General features: G+C 34.8%; 4 protein-coding genes and 1 long non-coding RNA gene across 13 annotated transcripts; 2 read left to right on the top strand and 3 right to left on the bottom strand.

Moving 5' to 3' along the window:
- The first annotated feature begins 1671 nt into the window (after positions 1-1671).
- Positions 1672-7311, top strand: LOC116006178 (type I inositol polyphosphate 5-phosphatase 8-like). Its single transcript, XM_031246466.1, has 11 exons — positions 1672-1889; positions 2052-2092; positions 2201-2288; positions 2420-2500; positions 3077-3158; positions 4171-4275; positions 5086-5554; positions 5652-5848; positions 5952-6063; positions 6153-6301; positions 6564-7311. Exons 2-11 carry the CDS (start codon positions 2066-2068, stop codon positions 6805-6807), a joined length of 1554 nt encoding a protein of 517 aa, XP_031102326.1. The 5' UTR covers positions 1672-1889; positions 2052-2065; the 3' UTR covers positions 6808-7311.
- A 5589-nt stretch (positions 7312-12900) lies between these two features.
- Positions 12901-13760, bottom strand: LOC116006087 (phosphatidyl-N-methylethanolamine N-methyltransferase-like). Its single transcript, XM_031246354.1, has one exon. It carries the CDS (start codon positions 13666-13668, stop codon positions 13174-13176), a length of 495 nt encoding a protein of 164 aa, XP_031102214.1. The 5' UTR covers positions 13669-13760; the 3' UTR covers positions 12901-13173.
- A 3752-nt stretch (positions 13761-17512) lies between these two features.
- On the bottom strand, positions 17513-18704 carry LOC116006090. Of its 2 annotated transcripts, XR_004095045.1 has the most exons (3): positions 18335-18704; positions 18004-18204; positions 17513-17897 (listed from the first exon to the last, which is right to left on the bottom strand). It is a non-coding gene; the product is annotated as an uncharacterized LOC116006090 (long non-coding RNA). The 2 variants fall into 2 exon arrangements; XR_004095044.1 differs by having other exon boundaries at positions 18004-18704.
- A 13-nt stretch (positions 18705-18717) lies between these two features.
- On the bottom strand, positions 18718-19449 carry LOC116006088. 2 transcript variants are annotated; one of them, XM_031246355.1, is made up of 2 exons: positions 18972-19447; positions 18718-18872 (listed from the first exon to the last, which is right to left on the bottom strand). In XM_031246355.1, the coding sequence occupies exons 1-2, from the start codon at positions 19331-19333 to the stop codon at positions 18743-18745; spliced, it is 492 nt and encodes a 163-aa protein (XP_031102215.1). In that variant the 5' UTR covers positions 19334-19447; the 3' UTR covers positions 18718-18742. The 2 variants fall into 2 exon arrangements, with proteins under 2 accessions (XP_031102215.1, XP_031102216.1); XM_031246356.1 differs by lacking the exon at positions 18718-18872 and having other exon boundaries at positions 18881-19449.
- Positions 19450-21011: 1562 nt separating this feature from the next.
- LOC116006551 lies at positions 21012-27296 on the top strand. Of its 7 annotated transcripts, none has more exons than XR_004095157.1 (8): positions 21013-21361; positions 23854-25226; positions 25300-25368; positions 25462-25660; positions 25765-25857; positions 26284-26350; positions 26516-26581; positions 27087-27296. XR_004095157.1 is itself a non-coding variant. In XM_031246975.1 (7 exons), exons 3-6 carry the CDS (start codon positions 23895-23897, stop codon positions 25833-25835), a joined length of 1671 nt encoding a protein of 556 aa, XP_031102835.1. In that variant the 5' UTR covers positions 21012-21361; positions 22035-22494; positions 23854-23894; the 3' UTR covers positions 25836-25857; positions 26516-26762. The 7 variants fall into 7 exon arrangements, 3 of the variants coding, with proteins under 3 accessions (XP_031102835.1, XP_031102837.1, XP_031102834.1); XR_004095158.1 differs by lacking the exon at positions 27087-27296 and adding an exon at positions 26784-27071; XM_031246975.1 differs by lacking the exons at positions 26284-26350; positions 27087-27296 and adding an exon at positions 22035-22494 and having other exon boundaries at positions 21012-21361; positions 26516-26762.
- Positions 27297-27616: the final 320 nt, after the last annotated feature.

Genomic DNA, 27616 nt, shown 5'->3' with positions numbered 1-27616 from the left:
AATGACTAAATTAGTCATCCACTATCAATTTTGACTAATTAAATTCTCAACAAGAATGTGTTGTTCTCATTTGAATCCACTCATCTCCCCCTCCCCCACAGGCGCACACACAAAGATTTGAATCTAATATTAAAATTATTAATAAAAATATAAAATAATTTTAAACATTATTTTAACCCATTGAAGTTGTCAAAATTCTATATATTTTGAAAGAAAAATAGATACAATTTGAAAAATATCATAAATTAATTATTACCATATTATTGTGTTTATAATGAAAAAGAAAAGTAATTCAAATATGTGAGCCAATAATTTTATGATAAAATTATTATAATAACTAACAATTATGGTATGATTAATTAGATTGTCATAATATTTTTTTTAATTAGTTTTAATTTCTTTAAAATATTTTCCTTAATTAGTTTTAACAGGAAATTAATGGAATCACAATGCAAAGCAATTTTGTCAAATTAAAATGTATTATATAACATTTTAAACTAGATGCACTAATATTTTAGCACTAAAAATAAGGACAAAAACAATGGATATAATTTGAATTCACATATATAATATTTTTAGATATTAGTTTACTTCAATTAGTTTTACTTGAAGTTTTTTATTTTTTTAATACAATTGACCCTATTACATTGTAGTATCTTTTCATACATAGACCTCCCATATGGTATCATCTGAGCACAAGGTGATTGTCAAGTTGTTTCTTTTTAAACTATTAACATTGAATTTTTATTTAAGGTAAAATAACATTTTTCTAAAAGCAAAAGAAACTTCGCCAATATTCTTGCAAGTCTCTCCCTTTTATTCTACATAATTTTGATGAAAATAGGTTAGGAATCCCTTGAGCTAAAAATATTACAATTGATAATATCTAAGTTTTTTTTTTCTTAAACGGACTCCCTCCATGATTAAAAAAAAATTTTGCCAATGTAAATTTAATCTTTCAATTAATTAAAGTTACGCATTTGATTCTTAAATGACTCAAATCACCACTTAAAGAAGTTGCACAAGAAATCAAATCTGCCATCTTAATAATAATCGAAAAATTAAATAATTAAGGGTGTGTTTGGTTGGGGGGTTTTGGTATAAGGTATGGGTATCAAAGTGATTGTTAATGTTTGGTTGATAGGTTTTGAGAATGTTACTATGGGTTTGGAATACCCCATTAATGAGAAAACTCATACCCTTATTTAAATAAGGGTTTCATTTCCCTTCCTCATTTCTTCCCCAACTATTAATAATCATTCTCATTCCACCCAACTACCAAACATGCTAAATACTTTCACCAAAACCCATTACCCTTACCAAGTATTTGATACCCATTCCGATTCCGATTCCCATGTGCGAACCAAACGCACCCTAAATGAGTAAATGATCACATGATGATCTGCCCTAATCTCTTGGATCCCTTCATTTATATGCAAGCTAGAATCGTACCATGACTAAAAATATTATCTCCTTTTTATCAAATTTTTAATTACTTGTCTCAAACACAGCCACAATGTAAAGTTGTATGTATATATTCAAATATGAAAGAATCCTATCTCGCAAGTCCACGCAATCACGCACCCATTTAATTCCCAAAATCTCCAATCTCTTTCATCATTGTATAAATACATAAAAAGTCTCTTCCTTTCCCATCCCCCTCACCTATACATACAACCCCATTTCCCTTCCCATCTCATAATAATCATCATAATCACTGCAACTTAGCTTAAAGTCTTTAAACTCCCCACTTCCCCCCCTCTCTCTCTCTCTCTCTACAGAATAATCGAAAAGGGGAAAAAGTGAAAATTTTCCCAACACAAAAGGCTAAGATTAAAAGCCCTTCTTTGTACCCAACAACAAAGCTACCTAGCTTCCCATACTTCCATGTAAGTCTCTGCTCTTTTGCCATCTTTTTTCCATGTTTAATTCTGGGAATGAAAAATTTTCTGTCTTTATTTCGCCTCGAATCATCATTGCATCTTCTGTTCTTGTTTCTGGGATCATATCCCCTGCTTTCTTGGAACTTATTTGTGAGTGTGTTTTTCCAGCTTCATTGGCCGCCATGAAACAAGAACGCAAGATTTCAAAGGTGGGTTCTTTGATGGTTATGCATCTTTGTATACAAATGGCTTTATTTTTTATTTTTATTTCTTTTTGTATGTTTGTAAAGATGGGTTCTTGCCATTTATTGCTGCAGTCTTCTTCTTGGACTAAAGCGGTTGTTAAAAAGTGGTTGAATATTCAGAGCGGCGCCGATGAGTTTCATTCAGATTACACTATAAACGGTAAATATCAAATAAATCTCTCAGCTTTTTTTTTTTTTTTTGAGTTTAAGTACACAGAGTGTTTTTTTTTTTTTTTTTTTTGGGTGAATCTTTGATTTCTGAGAATTTGTGTTTGTTAAAATTTTTGTCAGGTGGGATGAACAGAGTTGAACGGAGAAGGAAGAGCTGCTCCGACGAGAGCGGCCGCGCCGTCGTGCCGGAGGAATTATCAGGTGAATTTCTCGGCGGCTCTTTAGAACTTTCGTACGATATATAGGTGGTTCATTATGTGATTGGACATCAAAGAGGAGCAATTGCTAAAATGAGAGAATCAGAAAGTTGTGGGCTCCGTTTGGTTGTTTCTAAATCATCTACCTCTCTGTCCGCCACGTAGATGGAGGAAATATTACTATGCTTTATACCCCACTCTACTTGCCATGTGCCCTCAATTTTTTGCCCCAAACCCTATAATTCTCGCTCGCATGGGCAGTTAAACTGGTCAGAGGTGAAATTTAAGAGAAGAGATTAGGGATTGAGTCTCATCTGTCATGAGAGCAATAAAAATTTAAGATGAGATAAATTAGCTTAAGTTGTTTATAGCTGACTGATTCAAAACAATAAAGTCAATAAGACGCTACAACTAAGAGTCGAAGATTATCAAAGCAATCCTATTAACTTGACTAGGTTGCTCTGAATATCACATGTTTGACATTAAACGAGATTGTTGAGAGTAATTATATTATGGATCATTAAATTCATTATAGCATATTAACATATCATATTAACCGTGTATTAATTATGATCACCAGACATATGGTTGATTGAATCGAGCGATGGAATTAGACGGACGAGATTCGAGGAGGAGGAATCTTCTGCGACGGAAGAGCTAAGGTAAGGCAGTGACATTTGTGAACTTTTATTATTTATTAATGGATTAATTAATTAAATTTCTCGTTTATTGAAGCGTACCCATGTTTATTTCATGATTAGATCTTGGAATAGGGAGAATAATAATTTGGATTTATTATGCATATTTTAGGGTGCTTAGTGCTTAAATCATTGGCTTAAAAAAACCCTTTTCCCCATGTGAAGTAACAAATTATCATGTGGTAGCAAAGTTCTTATTTCACACACTTCACTTTTCTAATTAATGAGCAATTTTTTTTCTCAATTTCCAATATAGGATTGTTAAGTTCGTGTTTTATGAAAATAAACATGAGTTTATTTAACTTTTGATTTATTCTTTATGATGATATTTTTATTTTCTATCATTAATTCTGATTTACTAAATCCGTCTCATTGTATGTATATGGTCTGTTAATAAAATAATAAACAAAAAAAAAGAAGAATTGTTTGATCAATGAAAATTAGTAGGACGAGTAAAGTGAAACGTTAAAAGTATTTAATTTTTCAATAATGGGTTAAATGACAAATTTATAAATAAATTTGAACTCGTTGAGTTGTCGAAGAGGAATAGTTGTGGAAAAGTTATTTAAGCAGTTTATACAAACTTAGCCTTATTAGTTTTATTATTGTTACCAATTATTGTTACAAAAGGGGCCGACAGAGCAGAGCACCTTTACTTACTGCGCACTAGGAGCTCCCTCACTTTGGGAGGTTGCTCCACACTGTCGCGGGTGAAACTCGATCTCGAGTCATTGTTTTCAAACTTCACCCATGTGACTAACTAAGTTGTCCATTGCTGGTTTATTAGTTTTTTTTAATACATGTATGATTTATGGTTGTATGATTTATGGTTAGTTGGCAAATTAATTATTTGGAAATTTCTAACTCTAAATCTTGTTTTATTGTGTTGTTGGTTTTTGTTTTTGCGTCCAAATAGTGGTGCTCCATTCATCTCTCTTCTCTCTCTCACTACCTAATTGTTTTTGTGAATTATAAGGATGTTTGTGGGGACATGGAATGTTGGTGGCAAGACCCCCCATGATGGATTGAACTTGATGGAATGGATAAAGTCCCCTCCTCCAGCTGACATATATGTGCTTGGGTATGATCTGGTTTTATTTTCCCCACATTAATTACAAATCATTACATATCTTATCCCACCTAATTAAGATTCCCACCATTTAAATAATTAAAGTTTGAGATTTTTAAAAATATTAAATACGAATCAGTAAACTACTCTTATGATTAAATGCCTATTTTTCTTGTGAAATTAATTTATCTTTTTGAAGTTGATATAACACATTATCCGAGATTAACATAAATCCCTTCCAAATAGACAAAATAAAAGGTTACTATGATCTTTCGTTTCTGATGATACTTTGTGTTGTAGAGAACGATCTTTTTTAAAATATTACTCCGTATGTATTATATGTTTTTTGGAATAACATGAATTGTGATAGATATTAGGAAAAAATGTCAAATAGGCTATTAAATTTATCTCTATTGTGCAATTGAGTCACTGAACTTCAAAGTGTGCAATTGAGTCATCAAACAAGTGAATTATGTATAATTGAGACCTTTTTCTTTTTTTCTTTTGATGCAATTTGGGTTAAGAACATTTCAATATGTACTCTCAACTAATATGACAAAGGAAAGAACATAACAACTCCATACCATATAAGCAATATGGTTAGATTTTACTTGAAAAATTTAGAAACGGTTCCAAATGTACATATTTGCTTGTTTGATGCTCTGATTGCACATTTTAAGTTTAGCGGCCTATTATCGTTTTATGGTGTTTATGGACACATGTGTTTACCTATAGAATTTTCCTTAAATTAAGGTCATTAATTAGTAGGCTAAAAGTGTACAACCTTGTATTTATCATGCTACCTTTGTGTTGTAAAACCAGGTTCCAGGAAATTGTCCCACTGAATGCAGGCAATGTACTAGGGGCAGAAGACAGTGGCCCAGCAGCCAAGTGGCTGTCTTTGATTCGACAAGCTTTAAACACCAAATCAGACCCAGAAATTTCCCCTAATTACACTCACACCCCAGATTCCCACCAGAAAACTTCAGAATCACCCCTCCTGCATGAACTGCAACACCAGACTGGCCTAAAACCAAGACCTAGCTTCTCTGATCTGCTCTCCATAGAAAACGAACTAAAAAACGAAGAGTCGGGCAGATTCTTTAGCACGAATTCGGATTCTTCCACTAGCGATGAAGGCTCAGAGCAAAGTAAATTCTGCTTAGCAGCCAGCAAGCAAATGGTAGGGCTGTTTCTATGCGTGTGGGTTCGTTCTGACCTGTATCAACATATTAGCAGTTTAAAGGTTTCGTGTGTTGGCCGAGGCATTATGGGATACCTTGGTAACAAGGTAAGGTTGTTTTTTCACCTCTTTTAATTGATGTCATTACTTGGTTGGTTGCCTCAATTGAGTCATGTTTAATTGAACATTGTTAACTTGATTGCAGGGTTCAATATCTATCAGCATGACATTGCACCAGACAACGTTTTGCTTCGTCTGCACCCACTTGGCCTCGGGGGAGAAAGAAGGCGACGAGTTCAAAAGAAACTCGGATGTCATCGAGATTTTGAAGAGGACCCGGTTTTATAACTCGAGCAGCATTAGGGGGAAACTAGTCCCACCTGATAACATTTTGGATCACGAGTGAGTAACGTAACGAAACACTTCAACATTGGATAGACAATAATATTTTGCCAAGCAGTTCCAATTCTAACATTTTTCCTTGATTGTGTCCCAATCTATCTAGCAAGATAATTTGGCTCGGGGATTTGAACTACCGGCTTGCATCTACCTGCGAGGACACAATCTTTAAGCTGCTCAAAACGAACGACTGGCAGCCACTTCTGGAGAAAGATCAGGTGAGGAACTCAATGATTAGTGCTCAAATTTGAGGAAATTCAAGAAATGTTTTTGTGAAGTATAATAATGTTGTCTTGTTGTGTTGCAGCTAAGGATAGAACAAAAGGCAGGCCGAATATTCCAGGGTTGGAATGAAGGAAGGATATGTTTTGCCCCAACATACAAATATCTGGCAAACTCTGACAATTATGCTGTCCAAACTTCAGCATCCAAAGACAAAAGAAGAACCCCTGCTTGGTAAGTTCACTAGCTCTTATACCACTCGTTACGATTAAACTTTTACCATTACGCCAAAAGCTATATCTTTTAACGAATGTACAACTTTATTTTCTTATACACCATATTTTCGAGACGCTGGGCTGGATTTGACCGCCTAACTATCCCCTAGCCACCTGACCTGGTGCTGGACTTGACCCTTCACTGGTCTGCCTGACACATTGTTTTTCACCAAAAATAAAAACATAGTTTTTCTCAAACAACATTGCAAAAAACATGACAGGTGTGACAGGATATTGTGGAAAGGGGAAGGAGTAAAGCAAAATTGTTATGTTAGGGGGGAATCAAAGTTCTCTGACCACAGGCCAGTCTACTCAGTTTTCTCATCACAACTAAACCTCAACAACAAGAACAGAAACCCCGTTTCGACATGCGTGCCCAACCGCGAAGCAGAACAGCTCTTCCTCCCCTTCAGGACACAAAGCTGCATACAATGCGCCCCGAGGAGGTTCTCAGCCGCAGCTTGAAACATACATACATTTACTATATAAATCTCCAGCACGAACCTGGCACGAGAATCAGGAGCGTGTTGGCGGAGTGGTGGTGGTTAATCAACTCTGACAGTGCCATTCAATTCCCGTTTGCAGAGAGGAGACATACACTAGTACAAAATCAGTCATTTGCGTCTGAAGATGAGGTTTATGGCACGGATGCTAATAATGAAGCATGGCTTTTGGGGAAGGGGTACAAAGGGCATCTAAGGCCATGCGTGTTGAAGGGTTGTTGATTGGTTTGATGCATTATTGGATTCTGGGCTTTTGCAGAACAAAAGGAATTAACTTTTCCTTGTCTTCCTTTGGGTGGTTGTTTAGTTCAAAAAGGAATTTTAGGGAATCAAGAAACTGGTGTAGTCTTGAATTTTTTTTTTTTTCTAACTTATATCCATCTTTCATCATGTAATCCACAGTTTTGTAAAGATACGATAATACAATGATAGTTGTTATCAGCATATGTTGATGATTCACTGGCTACTATATGATAGTCATGATGGTATGTTGATGTTGAAGATGGTGGCTCGTACTTTTATGGGGACTTACACATATATGATAGAGGCCAATTTTTAAAGTTATTTTTGTCAGAGTTAATTCCAGCAATGGTTCTTTCATAGTCGGAGGACCATTACTGGAATTAACTCTTTTTGTCATATTTAATTTTCAAAATGTCCTTCACATGAAAATTTAAAAAAATGTTGTCTAGTCAAAATATTCACAAATGAGGACACATACGAGTAGGCATGGTAGTTCATGTTTTGCATTTGTTTGTGTCGTGTAAACATGGGTGTTAACGGGTTTGATATGTACATGAACCAGGCATGTTAAGGATGGAAAGGGGGTCTCAATGCTTAGGATATGTGGCTATGTGCTACAAAGGCTTCGTTGGGAATAATGCAAAGCTCTGTACCGAGAATGTTGGTGCATGTCTTGTGGGTGAGGAGCCTGAGTTGATGGGTGCTAGCATCGCTTAGGGGGCGTGCGTTAAAGCTAAGGCTACTTGGATTAAACTGCAGAAATTTGTACTATGTTTGTAGGTGACCCTAAGGGTATGTCTCACTGCTTAGATTGTGAGCCGGGTGGCTTGCCCTGGTCAAAATACAGAGCTCTGTACTTGAAGAAATTTTAAATCTAACATTATCTTCTTCTACCGTTCATGGAATGAAATAATAACAGCCCAAATCTCATCTTGCTCATTTTTCAAATTGAATAACATGAAATAATGTAACTTATATTTTAAACATAAATATTGTAACTCTATTTAATTTTTTGCTTCCAATAGTTGTGACTTTTATAAGATTTATAACTTTAAATTTAAAGTTTGAATGAATAATTGTATCCTTTTATAAATGAATATATATAATCCTTCATAAACTTTGTAAAATAGAACAACAAATAGAGAATCTCATCACATCCCAATATTATCCAACCATCCAACTAAAGTGTATTCTAGTTGAAAATTCTATTTATCCTCTAATTCAACGTTTGGGTTTGGTCTAAAAAAGTGCATTTATATAAGTAATGTGAATAATAAACTTCTATTATTGTTGTATTGTGAATAGCTTCTTCTTTTTTTTTTTTTTCTTATGACAAGGGGAAACCCATCGCCACTATTTGACCTTGTGCACGACGATGCTCGATTGCACCATCTTCTTCATGTCAACTGGTGGGCTATGATGGAACTGGTAATTGTTCTTGATACTATAGCTAGCAAAAGTGAAGTGATCGCTCACTTTGTTATTCAACAACTTGTTCTCTCTAAATTGGACGCAGTTGTTGCTGCACTCTCATCCTCTGTCTCTCTGCAGATTAACTTACCAATCTTGAATATCGCTTACACCACCTCGCTTCTGACGCTTGTGCAGCGAGACAAAATCTTGGGGAAGAGCGTTGTCAAACATGTTTCCTGATTATTCAACAAGAATACATTGTTACACTGAAACATTGTTAAGGATGAATAGTTTTGAATATTAAAATATTTGAATATATTTTTGATAATATAAATATTATCTAATTTGTTTAAATAGATAATATCAAAAGAGCTTGAACCTATCAAAATTTTTCTGAGCCTACAACTATAAATAGACTCTCATTTCTATGTAAACATCGTGAAAATATTATTCAGATATCACAATAAAAGGATCCTAAAAGTAAAAGTCATTCCACGAAGATCATGCAAATCATGTTAATCCAAACATCTATTGAAGATCAAGTCATTTGAATCCGGAAGCCCTTCAACGAAGAAAAAACATTTAAGCTCTTCTTTGAAGATCAAACCACTTGAATTTCAGAGGCCCTTCAATGAAGTATTCAATGCATCCAAGTAAAGAACCGGAGGACTACACATAGATCTTGTACCTATACCGCATTGATACTACTGGTAACTAGAATTTTGAATTTTAATATATATAATCCAATTTTCTTTGTTCACAAAATTATATTGGCATGACCAGTGGGATTGCTTTGTCTCTCATCACTTCATAGCCACATACGTTTCAACTAATATGGGGGCAAATAGTGTACGAAATTTGAAATGGAGGAAGATAAAATATGTTGGTCCCGGATGAGCAAGCTATAAAGTCTAGAAGTGGGGGTTGAATAGACTTTATCAAATTTTCGATTCTAACTCAAAGTGAGCTGAAAAGAATTAAGGAAATAAATTTCATTGCAGAGGAAGTCTCAAGCTTGCGTAAAATATGATTGTAGCGTTTTGTAAATTGTGTGCTCGTGTAAATAAGAGTTATGGGGTTAGTTGCACAATAATAATAATAACAGTAAAGTAAAGTGCAAGAGAGGAATTTAAGTGGTTCGGCCAACGCAGCCTACATCCACTGTTCTCCTTTCACTCCAAGGAGCAAATCCGCTATGTATTATCACCAATACAAAGTCTGGACAGAAGCAACCCGCTTCTTCCCTTCTTGACAATCCTTGAGATAGAAACAGCCGCACCGTCTTTCTATCCTTCACTGCCTGACAATCCTTGAGATAGAAGATAGCCGCACCGTCTTCCTATCCTTCACTGCCTGACAATCCTTGAGATAGCGAATGGCCGCACCGTCCACCTATCCTTCACTGCCTACTCAAAACTTCCCTTCGAAAGTTGGTGTTGTTGTGTTTGTGCTGGACTAGTAGAAGAATCAAAGTGATTCTTTTATCTTTTAAGCTTAGAATATGCACACTGGAATTTTATGTCTCGAAGCTGAGCTTTTCCTCTCTTTTCTTTATGTGCATTCACTGTCTTGTATTCCCCTTCGGTATCCACTTCCTTTTCTTCTAAGCCTTGGAGTTTTATATTTGGGAAGAAATATTCCTGTTGCTAATTTGACCGTTTGGCAGCAGTCCAAATCTGCCAAACAACCCACATTAATTTTGGTCTCCTTCACGTGCTTAGTGGAGTTGATAAAATATTTCCTTGTTCAAGTCTCCATACTTTACCCGTTGAAGCTCCACCTTAATTTGTATCCCATGTGCTAGCTTGATCTGAAATCCCACTTGAAGTCTTCCATAAAATATTCCACTCCCATAATTCCCGTATGGTGTCTTGCATGTTGATAAGAAACTTTGTCTTCATGCTTGATTTAATATTCTTTCCACTATCTTGAGCCCATCTTTCTTGAATAAAATATTCATGCCCATTCTCCATCTTTAGCTTTCTCCTGATCACTTTGAATTTTATTTGAACTTTTTCAAATAAAATATTTGTCACCCATATTACCTTTTCCCATGTGACATCTTCCAAGTGTATAATTAAATCCTTAGTTGAATCTTGAACTAGCTTGAAGGATTTCTTCATACCTCTCGCAACTTCTTCTTCCAAAAGTCTTCTTGCTAGAATAATACTCATTGAACCAAGTTCATCTGAGTATTTTTCGTGATTACTGTAGCAATAGTACTATTCACCTCTCGAGTACTGTAGCACCTCTTGAAAATTCGATGTCTCGCAGCCATTTTGATCTAACTCTCACGAGTCTTTTTGCTTTCCAATCCACCTCTCGTGAGTTATATCCTTCTTCTATGACATCCAAACTCCTTTCCCATCCACCTCTCGTGGATTTTATGACATCCAAACTCCTTTCCCATCCACCTCTCGTGGATTTTTATGTTTCCAAACTCCTTTCCCATCCACCTCTCGTGGATTTTTATGTTCTTCTTTTCCTTTCCCATCCACCTCTCGTGGATTTTTATGTTCTTCTTTAGCCTCAAAACTCCGTTCAAAAACGTCTCCTGCGGATGGTACTGTAGCACCTCTCGAAGTACTATAGCAGCGCGAACTTGATGTCTTGCAACCATTTTAATCTACCTCTCACGAGTACTTTGGCTTTCCAATCGACCTCTCGTGGATCATATCCTTATTCTATGACATCCAAACTCTTTTTCCATCCTCCTCTCATGGATTATTGTCTTCTTCTTCGGCCTCAAAACTTCGTTCAAAAGTGCCTCATGCGAATGGTACTGTAGCACCTCTCGAAGTCACTGTAGCAGTTTACTGAACCTTACTGTAGCAGTTTACTGAACTTGATGTTTCTTCATTTTCTTCTTTTGGAAACTAATAATTACAAATAAATTCTAACACATTTTTGGTATCATCAAAACCTAATTACAAATATTCCCAACAAAATATACTCCTTTGGCATGAGTCAAAACTGCCTCATATTCTTTTAAGTCTCCTTGGCACGAGTTGAAACGACCTCATATTCATCAAGGTTCCTTGGCACGAGTTGAAACGGCCTCATATCCTTCAAAGCTCCTTGGCACGAGTCAAAACGGTCTCATATCCTTCAAAGTTCCTTGGCACAAGTTGATACTATTTGTAACCATAATTTTGAATTTCAATATGTAATTCAATTTTCTTTATTCACATACATAATTCATGATCTTTGCCATCCGACAGTAATGGAGGTTCTCTGGCGGTGGCGGTGGATGGAAAACTAGAAATTTTCCGCGTTAAATTAAAAAATATAAAATTAAAAGTTAAAAAAACACATGGCAATCTAGTCAACAAAAACATTGAGTTTACCTGTTATAAATGCTAATTGTTCCTTTCTTCCCAAATGGTTGAATCCCTAACCTCAAAGGCCCTCACGCCTTTGCCCGACAAAGCATCTGGGAGGATTTAAATTCATTGTAACTCAGCTGAACATATGCTAGACATTTGCTTATTGCGCACAAGGAGCCTCACTTTGAGAGGTTGCTCCCATACTGCTCCCTGGTCTTTCTTCTCAAACTTCACCTCTACTAATTGTTACGGAGTAATTTCTTTCAGGTTTGTGGATGATTTTTTGAGTTCGATGACTTAATTGTTACTCACCATGTCTCATTTTATCTGTACTATGAAGGTAGATTATAAATATATAAATTTTGTATATTAATACTAATACTAACCTTAATATTATGAAAATATGAATTAAAAATAACTTCAGTCAAGCCTCCTGAACCAGACACATAAAATGGGACGGGAGAGTATTTCCCAAATAATTTGATAACATATTTGTCTGTTTTCCTTTCTTTTCCCTTTATGAACGAACTTTACTAACGGCATATTCCTTTACTCTTTCTTTTTTTTTTTTTTTTTTTAATTTCAATTCGTAACTTGATTTATTGCAAAAATAATTTCTAACACCACAATAATAATAATAAGCATTTTCAATTTGGTCTCTAAGTTATACCTATATTAACGGCCCAATCACTTAGTTATGACTCCATCCATTTTAAACCCACAATTATAAGTGAAGTGACCCATTTGGTCTTCAAAGTTAAGGATTCATCACAACGTGATGAAAAACTCAAAAACCCTCTATTATTAAAAGGGTAAAAAGGAGAACACTTTATCACCGTCTTCAAGGTGTATGTGAAATAAAGATAATCAAACCATAATTTTTGCATTAGAAAAAAATCAAATTTCTCATGTGGTTTTTATGAGAAATTCATCAAAGTGAGTAACTTGAGATTTTTATAAGCAAATTCTTTTGTATCTTCTATGGTAGCTTAATCAAGAATCGAGTATTATTTTTAATTTATTTAAAAAAAAAAATAAAATAAAAAAAAAAAAAAAAAAACTCTCCAAGCCAATTCAAGGAAAATGATAGATAGTTCCAGATGCCTCTTTGGCATTGAAAGTGCAATAGCGATGAGTGATTTAGATTTGAGTATCATCAACTGCTAAAAGTCTAAAACCATAACATACCACAATATCAGTCAATCATACATGCTAACCCAACTTTCTAGACAAGGATTAGAAAAACCCCAAAATATTAAACAACTAACACAAATTAAAGATCAGAACAAGCCTGGTTGTGCATCCATCATAAATTCTTGTCTCTCCGATCTGCTAATTAAATCAGGCTAGGATAGCGGCTTGGCACGAGAACCAGGATCTTCCTTAGATTCCACGTGAACCATAAAAACATATCCGAGGATCCAAACCAGAATATACGTATAAGGAACCCAAGACAGACAAGCCACAAGGCTTAAAACGCTGCCAACGTACTGGGGATCCTTAATTACTCCGAACGGAAACTGAGTCACCCAGGGAATATTCTTCCCAAACCTCACGCCGTAATACGTCCCAGACTCCCCCAACAATTGATACACCCTCACGTTGAGGAACTGGCCGGAGAAGAATAGCGGCCAGAAGTAGAAAGGCGGCGGCCAAGAAAACGTGGATACCGAGAGAATAGCGATGAACTGGAGCAGCTTCAGCACGTGAGACACCATCGCCATCACGTGACATGGGTCTCGATCTTTTCCGCAAAGATCCACCCATGTCTGGGGATACCTCCATAGCCAATAGTAGAATGGGAACGGTGAAATCACTGCTACGCATGCTAAGACCCCCATAAATACTCCTTCTTCTCCGATATGGATCCGATCACACACCGGAGATAATAAGAAATAATTTAGGTGAAGACGGTTTGATCTCCGAGATTAGTTCTCAAGATTTTGCTTTAGTTTAAGCCCAATTAATATAGACAGATATACAATGGACTCGGGTCCACCTTACAATATGGACTCAGATTAATATACATAATTGTGAATCTTTAATATATAAATTGTGAATATTTAGTGTATAAAATTTGTGAACATTTAATATGTACATTGTGAACATACAGTATATAAATTGTGTATTTTTGAATCCGAATCGCAGAATAATTTGTCATATAATATTTGCTTAGCTTGTTTATTTCCACCATTAAAAAAAAAAAGTAAGAAATATTGTTTTCTTTAATCTTCCTTTCTTTTTTGGCCTCGATCACTCCGCGCACACTGGTTTCGTGCACCCATGTTGCTCTCATTGTTTCTTGAATCTTTATTCTAAACGAATATCAACCTCATATTATAATTATCTTTAGGAAAAAGTGTCAAATAGGTCACTGAACTTCTCGCTTTTGTGCAATTGGACCATTGAACTTAAAAAGTGTGCAATTCAACCATTAAACAAGCAAAATTTGTGCAATTGGACCATTTTTACAAAAAAATTTAATTCAATTTGAGTTAAAAACATTTCAATATTGACTCTCAACTAGTATGGTAAATGAAAATGTCACTCTTAATACATATATGTTAGTAATATAATTGGATTTTACTAGAAAATTTTTGTAAAAATGGTCCAATTGCACAAATTTTGATTGTTTGATGGTTGAATTGCACACTTTTTAAGTTCAATGACCCAATTGCACAAAAGCGATAAGTTCAGTGGCCTATTTGACACTTTTTCCTTATCTTTAAAATACATATCTTTTATGGGTTCAAATCAAACCTAGCTTATTTTGTTGTATTATAAATTTAATTTTCTATTCTAAATTTATATTGCATTAATTAAAATGTACATTTTATTATTGCCTTAAAATGGGCAGCATAAATTATGATTTTTGTATTAGAAATTTAATTTTTGAACTATTCAATTTTAAATCATATATATTTTTTGCCAAGGCGGTAAATGATTATAAGGTGATAAATCAATTTAGGTTATCCATAGTTGATGTTGGTACAAAAATTATGATTTTATGTACTAATGCTAGTTGCCATATGTTGATAAATGAAGGGAAGAAATATGGGTTTATATGTGATGTGATTAAACAAACATGAAGACTGAAGATTATGCATGGATTAAGGAAAAGAGTAAAATGTGACCATGATGAGCAAAGGCAATGCATGTGGCGCAAAATGAAAATGAAAATGCAATGCATGCATACGTGATTAGTGGCTCAAAATGAAAAATGAAATGATGTGGCGCAAAGAAATGAATGATGGAAAATGGAAAATGCAAGGCAAGTGAACGTGTGTAAATTGTGATGCAAAATGAAAGGGAAATTAATGCAAAGCATAAGAGTGGAGAAAGTGGAGTAAAACAAGGGAAAGAGATGTGATCGTGTGTACGTGAATGAAGGAAGAAAAGGGGATCCCTCAGCATTATAAATAGGCTCATTTACAATGAAGGAAATTGAAGTTTCAGTGTTTCAAATACATATATATAGTCAGTGAGGTGCTGCGAAGAAACTTCAATACAGGGAAAGATTGGTGTACTATCCGGAGAAATCAGCTCCAAATTATTTCAGTACAAGCTGTGTTAAAATCCAGGTTGGTTACAGTTTGTTTAATCGGTAGTATTAGTTCAAACTGTACTTGTAATCTTTTCATAAGGTTTATTATAAGGTTAATGTTTAAATAGGTGGCAGACCTAGTTTTGTAATTCATTGAACCTTGTAATTGTAAAAACCAGCGGGTTGATCTTAAGTGAAAAGATTCTTTGGGCGTGGCCGCGCAGATTAGGAGGTGTTCTCCAACTGCGTTATCAAATTCAGCTGTGTACTTATTTTGGCACTTCTTAAATTGCTTTATATTATATTATATTATATATCTGCATTACATAATTTCAGTTGACTTGGCCCAAACTGAGAAAGACAATAGACGGCTCTTGTTAGAGTTGAACTTGTAGCCTTGTGGTTACTAACTTAATTGAAATTACCCAAAAATCACATATTTTCTAGAAATTTAAATGAGATTGTGGAAAGCAATTTGAAATTATATTATTTTCATACGAATCATTAAATTCATTATAAAATATCATATTAACACTCTATTCGAGGTCACACTTGTATGAGACTGTCTCACAGATAAGGATACGTGATACGGGTCGGGACGAAATTATATTGAAATGTAGTACTTATAGTCAAAAATGAATTAATAATAAAGAATAAAGTGTTTGTTTTTTTTTTGTTTTTTTTTTTAAACAAGTGTTTGTTACTTATAAGGAAAATGTAATACTGTTGAAAAAAAATAGTAAAAGTATTACATTTTTCATTAAAATATTATAGTTTTTCCTTATAAGTAACGTTGACAAGTGTTTGTAACTTATAAAGAAAAATGTAATACTTTTAAATAATATTACATTTTCTTCAAAAGTATTACATTTTTCCATATAAATAATACATTTTGTTCTTTATTAATATTACATTTTTCAATATAAGTATTACATTTTTATTTTGACCCAACGCGAAAGGATCGGTGAGACTATATGTCACAAATTTTTGTCATAGATTAATTATGATCACTCGACATCTAGTTGATGGAAATGAGCGATGGATTGAACAGACGACATTCGAGGAGGAGGAATCTTTTGCGACAGAAGAGCTAAGGTAAGGCAATGACGACATTCTTGGATTTTTATTAATTATTAATGAAGTAATTAATTAATTTTCTTGTTAATTGAAATATCATGTCTCAAAAATAAGGATCTGTGAGATGATCTCATACAAATTTTTTGCATCTATTAATTATGATCACGAGACATCTAATTGATGGAAATGAGCAATGCGATTGAACATACGAGATTCGATGAGGAAAATCTTTTGCAATGGAAGAGATAAGACAATGACGACATTTGTGGATTTTTATTATTTAGTAATGAAATAATTAATTATTTTTTTTGTTAATTGAAGTATATCCATGTTTTTTTCATGATTAGATCTTGGAACACGAAAAATAATAATTTTGATTTATTTTTCTTAAAAATACTAATTACTGAATCAGTGAATTAAAACAGTGCAAGACAATAATTTAGATTTATTATGCATATTTTAGGGTGCTTAGTGCTTAAACCATTGGGTTATAAAAACCCATTTCCCCATGTGAAGTAATAAATTATCATGTGGTAGCAAAGTTCTTATTTCACACATTTTTTCCTTTTCCCCATGTGAAGTAATAAATTATCATGTGGTAGCAAATTTCTTGTTTCACACATTTAATCCGTTTCCCCATGTGAAAGTAATAAATTATCATGTGGTAGCAAAGTTATTATTTTTAAAATGATAATCGAATTATCATCACACTATATGGAAGATTGATCTCATGATTTCTGTTTGGGAGAGTCACTACATGTCACTTGACCACAAGTTCTATGTTTGGCAAACTTAACTGAAAAGGTAGCTGAAAGCTGAAAAGCTATAAGCTAGGAGCTGAAACTAAAGAGCTACTACGTATTAAACTAGTTGTTATGTTTAAAAGTGTTTGGTAAAATTAGTTCTTTTGACAAGCTGATAAATGTAAAAAGTCTAAAAATGGCATCTTCATAAAATTTAAATTGGTTTGTTTACATATTAAAATTTAACATTTTGAAATAAAACTACTAGCAAATCATGATCTAGCATCCCATAATGAAGTAGCAATATTGTTGCGAATCTCCTTCATCTCAATAGAGGTCTGACTTTAATTTTCATTGATGGTGATATTACTACTTGAAGTTCATCGGGCAGTATGTAATTTGGATGCTGCTCAAGCACATTAAACATCATGTTATCTTGTGAATTCTTTCGAATATAATTATGTAGTGCAAATGTGGCCATAATAACATCAATTTGGGTCTCCATCCACACTAAACTGTGGCATTTGAGCAAGTATCTTCCATCTCTTCTTCAATACTCCAAACGGCCTCTCAATACAACTTCGAAGAGAAGAATGTGCACGATTGAATGCTTATTGAGCATTAGTTGGCGGCTCTTGTTCAATTTGAGATTGATGATACCTTATTCTTGGATACAGTATCAAATATCCTTGTTTATCTGGATATCCTTTATCCACGAAATAATATCTTCTTAAAAAAATAAAACACTAAATTTTTATAAGGAATAAAATTATATGATTTTTATTAGAGTTAAAGTAATACGAATATGATACCTTGTGGCGGCTTAGGAAAGTTCATTGATGGTGTATTAATCGCATGAACAAATACACGTGTATCATGTGCGGATCCTTTTCCATCCAACAGATATAAAAGTGAAACACATATCAAAGTCACACGATGCCATAACATTGAAAGTACGAATTCCTTTTCTCCCTCTGAACTATATCGCAATTGATCAACCTCAGGGATGCACGCTGCTATATGAGTACCATCAATACATCCAATACAATCATATATATATATATATATATATATATATATTAGATAATCAATCTTAATAATAATAATAATAATAATAATAATAATAAATTGGTCACATTTTACCTTGAAATATGACCTGTATCGTGCATCATTAGAAATGCAAGACAATATAGATTGAAATATAGGATCATTTGGTCGTATGATATCACGTGCAAGGCCTTTGTATCCGCTATTCCTATCGCTAATTGCTTCCAAGACTTCATGAAATGCCCTACTTATTGTTTCACCAGAACGTTGAAATCGCTCTCCAACATCTCTATTTGAAGCACCCATAACAATTGTGTATATAAATATACAACTTTCTCCACAACTGACATATTCCTAGTAGATTGTAATCCATATTTTGAATATAAATCTTCACATAATTGCTTAAGCAAAGCAGAGTCCATTCTAAATGCATTTACGCATCGAATAGGATGTCCATTATATTCAAGACTTCTCTCATCCATTCATGTCCTCTAAAAAGTGAAGTCATACAAGGTTCTTTATAAATATATTATAGTAATATGTTTTGGTCAAAGTAATTGTAGCATACGATGTTATAATTAAACAAAGTGCTTGCTTTCTCTTTTTTCTTTTTCGTTCCAACTCCATAATGTACCTAATAAATATAAAATAATGAGACCAATATATATTTTAATATAATATAAAAGAAGAACATATATTTTAAAATATATAAAGTAACGTATAGTTCATCTACCTAGCTCCAAGGCTTAAAATGCTGCCAACATACTGGGGATCCTTAATTACTCCGAATAGAAACTGTGTCACCCAGGGAATGTTCTTCCCAAACCTCACACCAACAATTGGTATACCCTCAAGTTGAGCAACTGGCCGGAGAAGAAAAGCAGCCAGAAATAGAAAGGTGGCGACCAAGAAATCATGGATACCGAGAGAATAGCGATGAACTGGAGCAGCTTCAGCACGTGAGACACCATGGCCATCACTACGTGACATGGGTCTCGCCCTTTTCCGCAAAGATCCACCCATGTCTGAGGATACCTCCATTGCCAATAGTAGAATGGGAAGGGTGAAATCACTGCTACGCATGCCAACCCCCATACTTCAATTCCGGCCTTCTTCTCCGATCCGATCACACACCGGAGATATATATAAGAAATAATTAAGGTGTAGATAGTCTGCAGGTCTCCAAGATTAGTTAGTTCTAAAAATTTTGGTTTTAAGCGAGCCCAATTTACTTGAATATCATATTTACGTAATTTAATTATTTGTTTCTTTCAAATATTATTTTGGAATCTTTATCAAAATAATATTTCCTTGTACCATACTTATTATAATCTCTTTTCAATAAGATTTAAATTCAACTCCTTCTCATTAATTATTTTTCATAAATGAAACGTGTCGTGAGGGATTGTTTGTTCTTGCAAATTCTAATTCTAAACTATAAGAAAGAATGATCATAATTAATCACGACAGCCAATCAATTCCATTTAACGTGTTTGGGTTATTATTGTTATTGCGTAATTCACTATAATTGTAGTAGCCAAAATATCGCAATCAATGAGAATTTTGCAATCAACAATAAAGATTGACAGACTAACCCATTAAAAATTAAATTAGCAATTGATTTGGCATAATGAATATTTAAGATCAATAATATTTATAAGTTTGAAATGTTAATAAATTGGATCATAATATTTGATGCAAATATTTAAGATCATAATATACATTTCGAACTTAATAAATACTATGATCTTACTCTGAACTCAGCACACTTCGAATTTGACATACTCCGAATTCGGCACACTTCCAATAGGCATACTTCTAGTACAGAATCATACGAGTTCTACACAGAGATTGTACCCTTTCTCGTTTGATACATATTACTTGTAACTGATACACTTTAAATTTTGAATATATATACAATTCAAGTTTTTCGCGTTTATAGACATTTAGAAGTCATTTGGTACTTTTCCATCTGTTAAAATCTCAAACATAACAACTAAATTACCTGGAGACACAAATTTTTTATATTTATATGAGACTTTTAACTTAACTCCAAAAAGGATAAAATGATAAATATATAATTGAAAAAGTTTGGTAGATTCTGCTAGCGGAAAAAAATCATATGTCTACCCTAGGTGGGATTTACTTTCATTAATATAATAGAATGTGATTTCCATTGACCCCAATTTTCATAAGTTAAATATTGCACCGTGGAATAATTTCCTCACATTTTAAATTTCCAGGAAAATACCAAAACGTCTTTTTAGATTATGCATGTGCAGCAGTTAATATATTATATGTGTTTGTAATTTACAAATTATGCGCCTATAAATAAATTGAAAACACATAATATATTAATTACAAACACATAATTTTTTACTAGAATCCATAATGTAAGGTGGACCCTTATGCATAATACAACAATTGGATACAAACAATTACAATCATTATTGTGTGGACCATGGTCCACACACCTGTGTGAACCATACTATCAAATAATGTACATTTAGTATAAAAATAATGTACATTCAGTACAAAAATAATGTACATTTAGTACATTAAAAATGTACATTTTATTATGGTCCATAAAGATGTGTGGACCATGGTCCACACAATAATTTGCCAAACAACTAGAGGTGGGTCTATCATGTTGACAATTTAAGAAGTGGGCCTATGCCGTTGAAAGCCCAAGCGTGCTTCAATGGCCCACAATCGGATTTCAATTTTAGGTGAAGCCGTGAAGGCATCATTTATGTGGGTCCATGCAACCCACCTGATCTGTGGGCCCCTTACTAATCCAATCCATCTTTATCGTCATCATTGAATTAGGGCAGATGAACCCAACTCGATCCTCGTGTACGCGTGAGATCTCACGCCATTGATCCGCCAAGGTGCAGTCCACCATCGTATATATATCTCCTTTTGCACCGTAAAATCTCTCACTCTTCACTGTCCGTACACTCGCATGGCCTTCACTTCCTCGCCGGTTAACTCCTGAAATTTCGAGATCAAAGTTTTTTCCGGTACCGGGAACCGCCTCGCCGACAAGTACATGTGCATTCTCGTTGCGTTTGCGTATATGTCTGCGTATAACATTGAATTCCGAGCTCTTTGTTAAGTAAGGTTAGGGTTCTACAATCTTCGTCCTATTTTATAGCGTTTTGGAATGTTTCTGTCAGTTAATGCTATTTGTTCGCTGTTGAATTGAGATTTAGTTAGTGTTTTTTCCCCGCAAATGAATAATTTAATTAACTGTCGGCCTTGAATGAAGTTCCTTGAATTGAATATTGCATTTATCAAAAGCTGAAGTAAGCAACGGGGCAAATTTTGCCTTCTTTTGTTTTGTTTTGTTTGTTTGTTTGTTTGTTTGTTTTTGTTTTTTTGTTTTTTTTTTTGTGTGTTTTGTTCCAAAAAATGCTACACTTTGAAACTACTAGGGAAAGTGAAATTGTTGAGCTATTAAAAGAACGTAGCAATAGTTGTAACCTCTATTGTAGTTTGGATGCTATTAGAATTGGGGATGGATGATTGTTTTAGAAGAAAACTGCTAAGGTTACTTTGTAAAATATGCTTAAAAGTTCTAGAGGTTTGAAATTTGATTACTGAAATTGGACTTTTCTATCAACTTATAATAAGAATGTGTTAATATTTACATTTTGATTGCCAGATGCTATATTCTTTTGTGAGAATTGGAGGGAATTGGCCCAATTGGGATTAACACCAAACTTTTAATTTTGAATTTTGTTTATAAACCACTACATAAGCGCACGAAATCAACAAGTTGGTCTTTGGTTAGGATCCACATTCCAAGTGTTCTTGAATTCAATGATGGAAGGAAGATACCGTGCACATTGCTACACACTTCTGCAGCATTTTAGTGTCTATGGAAGGAGGATGCTCTCAACTTTAAATTAGGTTGTTTCTGGGAAGGGCTTTGAATGGTCTGTTATATCTAAAAGTCAATGGGTTAGAACTTGCAAGTTTCAACTATATCAAGCCTGCCTTTGTTCTTACTCCCAAGTCTAAAGAGTTCTTGGGCATAGACTAGCATCGCGAACTGGGATCGCTCGCCAGCTAGGTCAGATTGGAGCAAGATTTTTTGAGAAAAAATTCCCCTTATTCGGGGACAAGGGGCGGAACAACCTCTCGATCTACTTACTGCAGCCCAAATTTATAAGCGGTTAAACGTCGTCTAGGCGTTCCCTGTTGCTCCGATCTCCCCTACGCCTAGGACGTTGTCTGGGCCAAGAGCCATAGTGAGTTGCTGTTTCCATTTGGTTATTTCTTCCTCGTTGTTGATACTAGCAAGACCCAGCCAGATGATGTCTGCTGGTTGGTAGTGAGAGGACTCTTAGTACCTGCATACCCAAAAGAGGGCGCTGGTTAAAAAACAATCATTTTTTTTCTTGCTTTCCCTTAGCAGCGGGAAAGGAGTCTATCTATCTGCCTAGCTTTGGTAGATGTAAATAACTGTGCATTCACATTATTAAATGATTGAAAGTGTTACGATGTTTTTATTGTTAACCCAATTCACTTTTTAGTCCCATTTTAGGCTCTTTAAATTTGAATAAATGGATTCTATTGCCTAAGATTTCAAGCTAGGAAGGCTGGGTGTAGCCAATGGAGTGCGATGAGTTATCTGCCTATCTGACATGCTGACAAGCTCCATGCCTCGGACATGGATATAGACATGGCGAAATAAAATTTATTCAGAAGTTGACAAACTCATCTCTCTAATAATAAAAATCCCTTGGATCAATGGGCATGGAGGAGAAGTTTGAGAAGCAGAGAATGCAGCATTGTTGCATTTTCAAAGATGTTGCAGATCTTATTTCATATCTTTGAATCTGTACTCACATGGTGATCTGATCTCTCTGTCTGTAGTTGACTTGTTGACCTTCTAGGCCTAAATTTGACCCTCTAGCTCTTCCTTTATGATTCTGTCTGGAAAGATATTAACATCTGAAATTATAGTTCGTTATGGAAGAGTTCTGGCAGAAGAGGTGGTCCGTGATAGAGACACAAACTTTCAGGAAGTTTTGTCCCTAGGGAATTTGAGGGAAAATCCTTTATGTTTGAGAGTTAGTCCAATTTGCTAAGTTTTGGTATGATGGAGAGAACATTCAGATAGTTTCTTCCTAGGGAATTTGAGGGTGAATCACTCAATAACAAGTGTTTGGAGAATTTATTCATTGATTCAGTGTTTTATTATTTTCCCCTCAATTTTCAATTTTACGTGAAATGAACTTAAGTTTGCGAAAATAATAAAATTTAGTTTGTTTTTGTGCCTATGTCTGTGTGTATATTATTCTAAATTGGCATGCTCATGTCTTCTGTTTTTTATATTTTAATATCATGTCATGTTATGTCTCATGCAAAGTTAATTCATGAGCTGAGGCTCCAAAGTGATGTTAATGAGCACTCAAGAGAAGTTTATGTGGTGTGACATTGTGCATTACAATATGAAATTTTCCCTTCCCTGCTACTGTAATTAGGTTACTTCTGGAATAAGTTAAAAATTCATGATTTCCTTATAGAATTTGAGAATCAGTCGTTTAATTTGAATAGCATCTAAACTGTGATAGTGACTAGTTAATTTTTTGTTGTGCAATAAGGACGTCTCTCTTACAGAGTGATCTATATAAGTGATCCTGCAATGGCTTACAATAATTCGACAGTTGAGCCAAAGCGTTCCCATCAGTGGTTCATGGATGGCATTGAGCCAGAGTTACTCCCCAACAAGAAACAAGCCTTTGATGTGACAAACAACCATTCATTTACTGCACTTTTAAATTCCAACATCTCACCTTGGATGAATGCTTCCAGTTTCCACTCCCTACCAGGGCAGTACAGTGAGAGGCTTTTAGATGGTGATATTGGAAGACCTGTTAATTATGATGATAGGAATGTTATGTCAATTGGCTTTGGCGGCAGGAGTATGGCTAGAAAGTCGGTGGAGGATTCCTTTGGAACTGATTCTTCATTTGGTTTATCGATAGCTGAGGGCCTGGAGGATCCTCGGTTGAGCCTAAACTATGGAGGAATTAGAAAAGTTAAAGTCAGCCAGGTGAAGGATACTGATAAATTTATGCCTGTGACAATGGTTGATAACTATACCATGGGAGTTAACAGTACTGTGCCAACAGATCATGGATTTTGCAAGGTAGATGGCACCACAGTATCCATGGGACTATCTTTCAATAGAGTAGATGACAATGTGATGCCACTGGGAGACACTTTTAATAGGGAAGATAGTAGTTTTATATCCATGAGTCAACCTCTTAACAAAATGAACGCCAATGAACTGACAGGTAGCCACAGCTTCAAGGAGAGAGATTGTTATTTATCAGTTAATCATTCTTTTGATAAGGATGATACAAGCATTGCAACACATGGTCAAACCTTCAGCAGAGATGACAGTAACTCCATTTCAGTAGGTAACTCAATCAAGGATAATAGTCCTGCATTCATGGGTCAGTCATTTAGGAATGATGATAGCAGCAATACACCACTGGGTCAAAACTTCAATAAGACAACTGACTCCACTGCATTAATGGCTAACTGTTATGGCAGGGTAAATGAAAGTGCAATTTCACTAATGCAAACATATAACGAAGTTGACAGCAATAATGTGTCAATGGGTCACTCTTTTGGAAGAGAGGGCAATATCATTTCGTTTGGTGGATTTGACAATGATGATGATGTTAATGCATCCGGTAGGCTCTTATCTAGCTATGACTTATTGATGGCTCAGTCATCTGGCAAAAGATCAGAAAACCCGTGTGAAAAGGGGTTGGTTGAATCTAATGCTGATAAACTTACAAATGCTTCCCTAATTTCTGCAAGTGGTGGAGCTGTTACTAAGAAGGATGAGCAAAAAGCAAATAAAAAGCCTGCTCCAAACAGCTTCCCTTCAAATGTTAGGAGTTTACTGTCAACTGGTATATTTGATGGAGTTCCTGTCAAGTACATTGCATGGTCACGGGAGGTATATTTTACTTCTAATCAGTTCTTCAAATTGATATTTCATTGATTGACAAGAGTCTTTCATTACATGGTAGAAGGAGCTTCGTGGCATTATAAAGGGTACCGGTTATCTCTGTGGCTGTCAGTCCTGTATCTTCTCCAAGGTTGATCAGTTATCAATTTTTTTTTTTTTTTTTTAAATCAGGATTCATGTCCATTGTTTGTTTATTGATGTTCTATACTTGTTTATGCTGTAGACAATTAATGCATATGAGTTTGAGCGTCATGCTGGTTGTAAAACAAAACACCCAAATAATCACATTTACTTTGAGAATGGGAAGACAATTTATGGGATTGTTCAAGAGCTCAGGAATACACGTCAGGATTTGCTGTTTGAAGTTATCCAGACAATCAGTGGATCACCTATTAACCAAAAATCTTTTCGTATTTGGAAAGGTTCGGTGATCGCTTATTTTTGTTATACTTCAAATACCTTTCTCATGGTATATATAAATGGTTTGTGCTTTTCATCTATTAGTAAGCTCTTTCTTTATCCTCAGAATCCTTTCTAGCTGCTACACGTGAACTTCAGAGGATATATGCGAAGGATGAAGGAAAACTATTGTCTTGAAGTAGTGACAGTAAAAAGTGAGGTATGTTAAATAACTGAAATTTCCATGAATTCTGGAGCATATCAAAGTGGGGATAACTAAAGTTACGGAATTGATTGGATGGATAATCCATCCAGCCCAGAATAGAATGCTCCCTGCATAGTCACTGCATTTGGTCTTTAATGTATGCTCCCATGATTGTATGCAAAAATGTTCTCTCTTTGCAAAATTGTGCTTGTAGCTTTATTTTCTGTGCCATAATTGTTCTTCCCCAGTTAGTAAAGTTTCTGCCTGTTTAAAGACAGAACATTCATTTGAAATGAAGAATTGCAAATCAATTTCAACACTTGTGTGGTTGTCCAGTATGTTTATTTAATAGGAGAAATTGAATTTCAACTTATTTTGAACAAAGTGTCGACTCTCTTTGAGCAGTGTTAAGATTGCTCTCTGTTTCTGTGAGCTTTGCAGGATATTCTGTGAGTAGCATAGGAGCACAGTGCTGAAATTAGCACTTAGCATATTATTTAGTACTAGTGTAAGTAAATTGTATTTAAATTATTGTTAAATCATGTAAAGCTCAGGTAAAACACCCAATAGTGATCATGAGGTCCATGTTCTTTTACTTCTTTGACCTTGTTGTTGTCCTGGTAAAGAAGAATGAGTTGTTCTTAACATGGATGTTTTTTTTTAAATTTTGCAGGATTAATCATCAAGTTGTGCATGAGCTACCAGAACTACTGCAAGCTCCTTTTCCTAGCCAAATTGGGTAAATTTTTGTTGATGTAAATTGCATTTGGTGGATGTAAATTATGACGGTCGGTTGAGGATTTTAGACATGGCTTAATTTTATTCCTCAGGAGGGAAGCCCCGCCTAGACCTCCCCTCTTCTTTCATGGCACAAATTGATGATTTTTTTTATTTTTTATTTCATACTGCTGTGTTTGTTATCTTCGCGTAAATCATCTAAGAGAGAGAGAGAGAGGCGACCATGGTGCGGGTTCTCTGATCAAATCTCCAATTTTGCAAGGAATATCTCCAGCCTAACTTTATCTCTAGCCTGACTTGCCCACAAAAGACGAAATTTCTTCGCCCCTAGTGTTCTCATACTTTAGCTCGACAGAATAATAAAGGGGTAAATTATGGTGACTCAACAGCGGATTAAGTAGGACTAATGCCTAGTGTTTACAAGAAGTCCTTTACATTGGATGTAACTCTTATACTGTGACTGTCAATGTTTGATTTTGTATTTTTGTTCATAATCTATTGCTTAGGAACTAATTGAGTTGTACGCCCCAGTAACTTTTCCATTGAGCAAAACCACAAGCTACAGGCAGATAGTATAGGTTCCTTGGTTGATGCAACTCACTATCGTAGACTGGTGGGATGCCTCTTGTATGATGGCGAAGGAACAGTAGAAAGAGGTTGTGGGTGACGGATTTGGTGAAGGAATGCATGGCATGGAAAAGCTATGGGACGAGCAATTTTGGCCAAACTTTAAACAAATACATAAAAATAAAAGAAAAAAAATGCTAATACCCTAGTTTGTTCACTCACAAATTAACCACTCCATGGAGTGGTTGATTTGTGAGTTGTAAAATTAAGGATGTGAGCATGGCCTAAAATAAAAAGGTAAATAATATCTAGTCCCAAACTCACGCAACCCAAATTGTGAATCATGGTCCATATTATAATATAATAAGAAATTCATTTTCTGAATATTTATTTTTAGTATATTACTTAAAAATAAATTTATAACATATTAAAATAAACATTTAGTATACTAAAAAATAAACAATTATCA

Source organism: Ipomoea triloba, chromosome 15 (genome assembly GCF_003576645.1).
Source record: "Ipomoea triloba cultivar NCNSP0323 chromosome 15, ASM357664v1".
Lineage (NCBI taxonomy): Eukaryota > Viridiplantae > Streptophyta > Magnoliopsida > Solanales > Convolvulaceae > Ipomoea > Ipomoea triloba.
This window is presented reverse-complemented; position numbering and strand designations above follow the sequence as displayed.

Bases quoted from the DNA above. Each gene is read 5' to 3' on its own strand.
- LOC116006087 (XM_031246354.1), bottom strand. From the start codon at position 13,668: ATGGGGGTCTTAGCATGCGTAGCAGTGATTTCACCGTTCCCATTCTAC.
- LOC116006551 (XM_031246975.1), top strand. From the start codon at position 23,895: ATGGCTTACAATAATTCGACAGTTGAGCCAAAGCGTTCCCATCAGTGG. The intron at 25,369-25,461 runs GTTGATCAGTTA...TTTATGCTGTAG, and splicing joins AGTCCTGTATCTTCTCCAAG to ACAATTAATGCATATGAGTT. The intron at 25,661-25,764 runs GTTCGGTGATCG...CTTTATCCTCAG, and splicing joins ATCTTTTCGTATTTGGAAAG to AATCCTTTCTAGCTGCTACA.
- LOC116006088 (XM_031246355.1), bottom strand. From the start codon at position 19,333: ATGGGGGTTGGCATGCGTAGCAGTGATTTCACCCTTCCCATTCTACTA. The intron at 18,873-18,971 runs GTAGATGAACTA...TATATTTATTAG, and splicing joins ATTTTAAGCCTTGGAGCTAG to GTACATTATGGAGTTGGAAC.
- LOC116006178 (XM_031246466.1), top strand. From the start codon at position 2,066: ATGAAACAAGAACGCAAGATTTCAAAG. The intron at 5,555-5,651 runs GTAAGGTTGTTT...ACTTGATTGCAG, and splicing joins TGGGATACCTTGGTAACAAG to GGTTCAATATCTATCAGCAT. The intron at 6,064-6,152 runs GTGAGGAACTCA...GTTGTGTTGCAG, and splicing joins CACTTCTGGAGAAAGATCAG to CTAAGGATAGAACAAAAGGC.